Source organism: Nicotiana tabacum, chromosome 5, assembly GCF_000715075.1.
Source record: "Nicotiana tabacum cultivar K326 chromosome 5, ASM71507v2, whole genome shotgun sequence".
Lineage (NCBI taxonomy): Eukaryota > Viridiplantae > Streptophyta > Magnoliopsida > Solanales > Solanaceae > Nicotiana > Nicotiana tabacum.
The window spans coordinates 145,288,360-145,297,556 of NC_134084.1; the positions used below are offsets into that span (position 1 = coordinate 145,288,360).

The 9,197-nt window shown below is 41.4% G+C and overlaps 1 protein-coding gene across 1 annotated transcript; it reads left to right on the forward strand.

The window, feature by feature from the left end:
* The first annotated feature begins 5,867 nt into the window (after positions 1-5,867).
* LOC142181020 (uncharacterized) lies at positions 5,868-6,392 on the forward strand. Its single transcript, XM_075253130.1, has one exon. It carries the CDS (start codon positions 5,868-5,870, stop codon positions 6,390-6,392), a length of 525 nt encoding a protein of 174 aa, XP_075109231.1.
* Positions 6,393-9,197: the final 2,805 nt, after the last annotated feature.

The following is a 9,197-nucleotide window of genomic DNA, read 5'->3' on the forward strand; positions in this document are numbered from 1 at the left end:
CCCCAAATACTTCACAGAATCCATTTTAATTAATTTCCTCTGGATTTTGGACATATCCTCACCATCTCCTCTTGTTAAATAGAGCTAGCTCATGTCGTCAAACTCCAACAGTATCAGTTTAATTTCTCTGGGAAAAGATAAGAAAAAGATATAGTTACTCCTAGTAGTTGGAGAGGAATATGGAGAAAGGAAAATTTGGGATCTTCTGTGCATTGAAAGTTAGATGGAGATTCGCGATTAATATTTCCTCGATTCCATTTTGTGTGACATTATTTTCTCATTAATTTATTTCAAAAAAAATGTATTTATATTTAAAAAATAATTTAACTTTAAACTTTTTATTTTATCATTAATGAAATGTGCTTTTACATCCACAAAAGTCACATGACATGAATAAGATTTCAACTTTCAAATGTCTTTATTCCTGGTTAAATTTGTGCCAAAAGGCACTACCTCATAAATTAAAACAGACAGAATAACACAATAGTCTTTGTTCGATCCTAAATTAAAACAGACAGAATAACACTTAAGTCTTCGTTTAAATCATAATATATCACGACTTCAAATTTTAATATTTTCCTAACTATAATGTCTGGTTCAGTCTTTCTTTAAAAACCCATTAACTATAAGAAAACAATATTCCCCTCTTTAATTTCTAATCCTCCTTTGGTCAGGAATTATTTTTCTCGAGGAATTAACCCAAATAGCCTTTCACCTAATTTTTTAAACTAAAAATAGCCGGCGGATATATAATATATGTATAGTTCAAATATTATATATGTATAATCTATGTATACTGGTTAGAAAAAGTAAACAGTGAATCAGACGAATATTTGCGTAACAATTTTCCTACATATTTTAAAGAAAAGTGCGCGCCTTTGTATCATATAATTCGATTGAATTACATGTAATAAATTTATGAGTGATACTTTAAAGCGCAAAAAAACTCACCTGATTGAAAGTGATTTTCTGTCTGATTTTATTCTGGATTGCACCTACATTATTGTTAAAAGGACCATCATATGGTGGAAAAGATTATTGTGTACGGTCAAAATCAAGGAGCCTGATTTTGAAGTTTTAAATTGGGCTATGAGTCCTAGTTCGAGAGACTCGAAGTAGGGGTGGACCCGGCTGAAGGACACACACCTCGAGAAAGCAGATCGAAGGCCTGACACGACCTACATCGAGGGCAATACAATCTCGAGGACACTCAAGAAAGAGTGGAAATTTCTCAAGGACACGTGGATCACGGCATAAATTAAAAGATAAGATTTGTACAAAATGGTACGGGTCCGTACTAGGTTGTTATACACTTATACTAATAGAATTCTTTACCACAATTAGGAATGTATTATATTGGGGTTTTCTCCTCCTATAAAAAGAGGACCCCAATCATTCGTGAGGACACATTATTCACTGCAATAGAATATTCTACTCTGCTTTATCGTGCTCAACAAATGTTCTTCAGCTTTATTGCTTTTACTTTATTGTTCATATTTCATTGCTCTTAGCTCACCTCGAGGCCCCCAAGAAAATCGAGCTTGAGGCCCTTATTGCTCTAGCAACACTGGTTTGGTTCATCAATTCTTCTTACTTAAACCTAATATTACTTGTATATTCACTAGTATTAGAATAAATCACATATTTTTAAAACCACAAATCATATTTAGTTGTTACTCCCATTTTTCGAGGTAAACAGTTTGGCGCCCACCATAGGGCTAAAGATAATAGTGATTATTTTAGTGCTAGTTTTCTGATAACACGCATTATTCTTTATACTTTTTCTTGTCAAAGATTCTTTGATTTCAGGCTTAAACATGTCTAGCACACAGAATGCACCAATTCACGAGGATGAAGGTCTTGGAGAAAACAACGGTATAGGGGTCGGTGTACCACCCATAAACTCTGAGGAAGTGCCAAATATGGAGCCAGTTGATATCAGTTCGCACAACGCTCTAAACACGGACGCAGGCATAGACCCCGTAAGGAATGCACATAGGGAAGCCCGGCCCGAAGGCCAAAGAACGCGAGGAATGGAAGAGGGAGGAGTCAGCCTCCAGGTGATATTCGAGATGTTGCAAGCCCAACAAGTCGCCATCGCTCAACTTCAGAGTCAGAATAGAACTCCAAACACAGCTGAACCAGTGAACACGCGACGTTTTGAACCAGTGCTAGAGAGGCCTAATGAAAGTGGCTAGGGGACTGACCCCACGATTATGAAAATGCTCGAAGAGCTCGCCACAAGGATTGAGACCGGAGAAAAGAAGATTGAAGAAAATGCAAAAAGGTGAAAGCATATAATTCAAGGGTCGATCATATACTGGGAGCACTTCCAATTTTGAAAGGACTAGACTCGAAGAAGTTCGTGCAAAAGCCATTCCCCCAAAGTGCGGCTCTGAAGCCCATCCCGAATAAGTTTCGGATGCCAAATATCTCGAAATACAACAGAACCATTGATCCCAACGAGCACATCACCACATACACTTGTGGCATAAAGGGAAATGATTTGGAAGAATATGAGATTGAATCTATTTTGCTAAAGTTTGGGGAAACTTTGTCTAAAGGTGCCATGATTTGGTACCATAACCTACCCCGAACTCTATCGATTCGTTTCCCATGTTGACAGACTCATTTGTGAAGGCACATGCTGGTGCCATAAAATTTGCAACAAGGAAGTCTGATGTATTCAAAATAAAGCAAATGGAGAATGAGATGCAGAGGGAGTTTGCATTCCGTTTCCAATCAGAATGAATGGAGTTACAACTGGTCTCCGATGACTGGGTCGTGCAAGCCTTCACTCAGGGGCTAAATGAACGAAGTTCGATAGCTTCAAAGCAGCTGAAGCAGAACTTGGTCGAGTATCCCGTTGCGACTTAGGCGGATGTGCATAACAGGTACCATTCAAAAATTAGGGTTGAGGATGACCAGTTGGGAGCCCCCTCGGGCTCAGTTTATCCAAGCAGGTTACTAGCAAGGGAGTCAGGAAATGCAGACAGGGGGTCGAGATCGAATAAGGAAATATATCAACCGTACGTCGAGGATCGAAGGAACGTGTCAAAGCGTAACATACCTTGGAATGATCGAAGAGCAGATTGAGGTCGAAGTTCCCGGGGACTCATGAGCAAAGCCAGGTTTGATAGGCACTCGGGACTGGCAGAGGCACCCAGATTATCGGAGTACAACTTCAGCATCGATGCCTCGGGGATCATCTCTGCCATTGGCAAAATTAGAGATACTGGATGGCCCAAACCTATACAGACCGATCCTTCTCAAAGGAACCCCGACTTGATGTGCAAATATCATGGTACTCATGGGCTCAGGACCAAAAATTGTAGGCAGTTAAGGGAAGAAGTGGCTAGGGCCACCTTCGAGAATTCCTAAGTGACCGAGCTAAGAATCACTTCAAGGAAAAAGATGCAGGCAGGAAGAATGAACCTCATGAACCTCAGCATGTCATTCACATGATCATCGGTGGAGTCGACGTCCCAGAGGGACCTATATTCAAGCGTAGCAAAGTATCCATCACTAGGGAAAATGGACTCGGGATTACATGCCTGAGGACACCCTCACATTCAGCAAGGAAGACATCGAGGTCGTATCTCAGCCTCACAACTATGCACTGGTAATTTCTATCCTTTAAAATAAAGTTCAAGTTAAACGTGTTCTCATGGATCCAAGTAGTTCGACAAATATAATCTGGTCAAGGGTCGTGGAGCAGCTCGGGTTGCTCAATTAAATCATACCGGCATCTCGAGTCTTGAATGGATTTAACATGGCAAGTGAAACAACAAAGGGAGAAATCATCATCCTAGTCAACGTGGTCAGAACCATACAAGACACCAAATTTCATGTCGTCGAAGATGACATGAGGTATAACACTTTGCTTGGGAGGCCGTGGATCCATTGCATGAGGGCAGTGCCATCGACCCTCCATCAGGTGATGAAGTTCCCAATAAAGGATGGTGTAAAAATAGTATTTGGAGAGCAGCATGTAGCTAAAGAGATGTTTGCAGTGCATGACTTGACACCAGTATCGACACCATCCACATTGGAAAAGTTGAAGGACGAACAAGTGGCCAAATAGCAATCACAGCCTGTGTCCTTAGTTGAGCCTGGGGGACAAGTGTCCGATGAACAGGTTGTTGAGGACGAAGAAGAAGATTTTCTCACCCCTCGAGCCTTCATTGCCCCCAAAGAATTGGATGTGATGAAGTTCACAGTCGAGGAACTCGAGCAGGCCATATTGATCGAGCATCTTCCAGAACGAAAGGTATACCTGGGGACGGGGTTAACCCCTGAACTCAAGAAAAAACTCATTCAATTTTTTATCGATAACATTGATTGTTTTGGCCGATCCCACTTAGACATGACAGGAATCCCACCGGAGATAACTACTCATCGATTAAGTGTCGATCCTAGATTTAAACCGGTGAAGCAAAAGAGGAAACCTCAGTCCGAGGTAAAGCATGCATTCATCAAAGAAGAGGTAACCAAACTTCTCAAGATAGGATCCACTAGGGAAGTAAAATATCCCGAATGGCTAGCTAATGTAGTAGTAGTCCCTAAAAAGGGAAACAAACTTAGAATGTGTGTAGATTACAAGGATTTGAATAAAGCATGCCCGAAAGATTCTTTCCCACTGCTGAACAACGATCATATGATCGACGCCACGGTCGGCCACGAGATCCTAACTTTTCTCGATGCCTACTCCGGGTACAATTAGATTCAAATGAACCCAGAGGACCAAGAAAAGACTTAATTTATCACTAAATTTGGAATATATTGCTATAATGTAATGCCCTTGGGCTAAAGAATACAGGAGCCACGTATCAATGCTTAGTTAATAAGATGTTCGAGCATCAAATAGGTAAGTCTATGGAAGTTTATATTGATAACATGCTAGTTAAGTCCCTGCGCAGAGGACCATTTGACCCATTTGCAGGCGACGTTCGATATCCTAAGAAAGTATAACATGAAGCTCAACCCCGAGAAATGCACTTTTAAAGTCGGCTCGGGCAAGTTCTTGGGCTTTATGGTATCGAACAGGGGGGTTGAGATCAACCCCGATAAAATCAAAGCCATCGAGGAGATCACCGTGGTAAACAATGTGAAAGCCGTACAATGGATGACCGGGAGGATAGCTGCCCTAGGCCTATTTATCTCGAGGTCATCAGATTGGAGCCATCATTTTTTCCCTACTCAAGAAGAAGAACAACTTCGTATGGACTCCGGAATGCCAACAAGCCTTGGAAGAATTAAAATGGTATCTCTCGAGCCCACCCCTGCTCCATACTCCAAAGGAAGATGAAACGCTCTACGTGTATCTAGCCATATCCGAGGTGGAGGTAAGTGGCGTGTTGGTTCGGGAGGAGCAAGGTACGCAATTCCCTATTTATTATATGAGTTGGACCTTAGGAGATGCTGAAACGAGGTACCCCCATTTGGAAAGGTTAGCTCTTGCATTAATAAGTGCATCTAGGAAACTAAAGCCATATTTTCAATGCCATCGTATATGTGTGCTGACCACATACCCACTTAGAAATGTCTTGCATAAACCCGAATTATCGGGTAGGTTGGCCAAATGGGCCATCGAACTTGGAGTATATGATATCGAATAACAGCCTCAAACTGCTATCAAGTCTCAAATTTTGGCGGACTTCGTGTCTGATTTCGTGACTTCCCTCGTGCTCGAAGTAGAAAAGGAACTTTTGTTAAAAACGGGTACATCATCCGGGGTATGGACCCTCTTCACAGATGGTGCCTCGAATGTGAAAGGGTCCGGGCTCGGCATCATTTTAAAACCGCCTACGGGCAGTGTCATTAGGCAAACTTCTAAATTGACTAACAATGAGGCCGAGTATGAAGTCATGATTGCAGGTCTCGAACTAGCTAGGGGCCTTAGAGTAGAGGTGATCGAGGCAAAATGTGACTCCCTTTTGGTAGTAAATCAAGTAAATGGAAGCTTCGAGGTTCGAGACGATCGAATGCATAGGTACTTGGACAAACTTCAAATGACATTGCACTACTTCAGGGAATGGACACTGGACCATGTACCTCGAGAACAGAATAGCGAAGCCGATGCACTTGCGAACTTAGGGTCATCAGTTGAAGAAGATGATATTGTCTTGGGGACTGTCATCCAATTATCGAAGTCGGTGGCCGAAGAAGGCCATGCAGAGATTAATTCAACAAGTCTAACGTGGGATTGGAGGAATAAGTACATCGACTACTTTAAAGATGGGAAGCTCCCTACAGACCCAAAAGAATCAAGAACACTTCGAGCCAAAGAAGCTCGATTCTCACTCGATGAAAATGGAACACTGTATAGAAGAACCTTCAATGGACCACTAGCAGTATGCTTGGGACCCGGGGATACCGACTACGTACTGTGAGAAATCTATGAGGGTACTTGTGGGAACCATTCTGTTGCAGACTCTCTGGTGCGCAAGGTGATCAGAGCGGGGTATTATTGGGAAATCATAGAAAAGGATACCAAGGCGTTCGTCAGAAAGTGTGATAAATGCCAAAGATTTGCGTTGATGATCCATCAACCCGGTGAACAACTCCATTCGGTCCTATCCCCATGGCCATTCATGAAATGGGGGATGGACATCGTCGACCCCTTAACAACAGCGCCAGGTAAAGCTAAATTTATTTTGGTTATGACTGACTACTTCTCAAAGTAGGTTGAAGCGCAGGCCTTCGAGAAGATAAGAGAAAAAAATGTCATCGACTTCATATGGGACCACATCATATATCGGTTCGGGATACCCGCCGAAATAGCATGTGATAATGGGAAACTGTTCATCGGTAGCAAAGTAACAAAATTCCTCGAGGACCATAAAATCAAAAGGATCTTATCAGCACCTTACCACCCAAGCGCAAATGGTCAGGCCGAGTCCACAAACAAAACCATCATTCAAAACTTGAAGAAAAGGTTAGATGATGCAAAGGGGAAATGGAGATAAGTATTGCCCGAGGTACTGTGGGCATATTGAATGACATCAAAGTCCAGCACGGGGGAGACACATTTTCTTTCGTATACGAGTCTGAAGCATTGATCCCAGTCGAGGTCGGGGAACCTAGCATCAGGTTTCATCATTTTACCGAGGACTCAAATCACGAAGCTATGAACACTTCCCTCGAACTACTCAATGAAAAACGAGAGGCCGCGTTAATTCAAATGGCCGCACAAAAAAAGGATCGAAAGGTATTATAGACGAACCTTCGATATTTTAGAGTCGGGGACTTAGTACTGAGAAAAGTCACTCTTAACACTCGAGACCCAAATGAAGGGAAAATAGATCCCAATTGAGAGGGACCGTATCGTGTCCTCGTAGGGAAAGGATCCTACAAACCTAGCACAATGAAAGGCGAGCAACTACCAAACAATTGGAATGTGTCATTGCTCAAGCGATATTACTACTGAGGTATGACCTTCCCCCCTTTTTTGTTTGTATTTAAAACTAACTCCTTGCAGATGTTTAGTTGGAGATATCGAGGCACCTTTCAGCTCAAAGACCTTGGGTTTGAAAGCATGTGTTGCACTTTTTTTTCCTTAGATCGGGTTTTATCTCAAATGGGTTTTACCGGCAAGGTTTTTAACGAGGCAACACCTATATGCTACCTAAGGAACATTCAACAAGTATTCAAGGCTTCTTTTCAATCAATCTCGAACACTGTGGGGCATCACCCTCGGAGGTTATACTTTTGAGAAAGATACTTCACACCTAAGAGGGCCTCGATAGGAGAACTTTGTAACTGGCCAAACGGTCAGATAAACCGTGTCCATATAGAATAGTCGAGCCCCGATGGCAAAACATGTATGCATGTATCAACTATTTAAAGAAGCATTCTAGTTATATCGAAAGCACTTTGTATCTCAAAGAAGTTTGCTATCATACGAGCTATACACTTGCAATCCTATGGGAAGCGGCTCAAGGGCCAAAGCACCCCGAAGTACCCGGGGGCTGTCACTAACAGTCAATACATACGAGTCATCAAAAATTCGGACTCATAAGACCTCAAAGAGGCACCCCCTCAAAACAAAGGCCGAGGCCAATATACTCGGGGACCAACTCTTCAAACAAGTTCGGAAAGTTTTTTGGGAAACAAGTCCAAGTGACAAACTCGAAGGCTACGACCATATTAAAAGACTACGATCACATAAAGGCTACAGCCAAAATAATGCGATTCAGAGACGTCGGCTTCTGCTATAAAATTAAAGCCCTTCAAACATTGAAAAACCGGTTAAGTTAGGCTACCCTCGGCGAAAGCAAAATATAAGGGGCTTCAATAAATTCGGCCCTCAAAAAATCTAAGGGCTTCGATAAATTCAACCCACGAATAATCCAAAGGCTTCGATAACACCAGCCTTCGGAAAAACCTTAAGAGGTATTCGATCATGCCTACACAAATGAAATGACTAGTAAGGTTCCGATACGTCGAGCCTTCGAAAAAACCAACGAGTACAAAAACACATGCTAAGGAATAACGAAAATTTCACTAAGTCTTTTAGCCGAAATGAGGGAAAAATTATATAGCCATTTTTAGAGGCCAAAACGGCCCAATTTAAATAGCCTAGGGGTCAATTTAAAAGGGCCTAAGGGCCGATATACAAGAGCCTAAGGGCCAGCCTAAAAGAGATATAGGGTCAAAAGCTTATGGGAGTCCGAGACTTTGTTCTCATTTGGCTCGGACCCAAAGGCCTCATCATTCCGAGCTCACATCAAAGTAATTTTATGCTTTACTCTAGGATCATCTAAATCCTTAAGGGGTATGAGCTTGAGCGATAAAAACCTAAGGGTTTATTACGAGTCTAAATTGATACTCGAGCTAAGTGTTTAAATCATCGGAATTTTCCACAAATGGGGATAAAATAAAATTCAACACAAATCAAGGATATGTGAGCATGTGATTTTCGCCCTATATGAGAATCACTCCCAAAAATTCAAAATAAAACAATTTTCCTTTGTGTACAATGTTTGTATTTTTGTGGTATTTTTGTATAATTATTTGTATTTTGTCTGTGCATGTTTATTTGTTTAAATTAATAAAAATATAAAATATGTCGCATTTCATTTAGTATTTATTTAAATTTGTTTTACAAAAATGAGAAAATCATAAAAAATAATATACGTTGCACTTTTAGCATTTAACGCCTAGATTGTGCGATTTTATCGTCAATTGCTATTTAA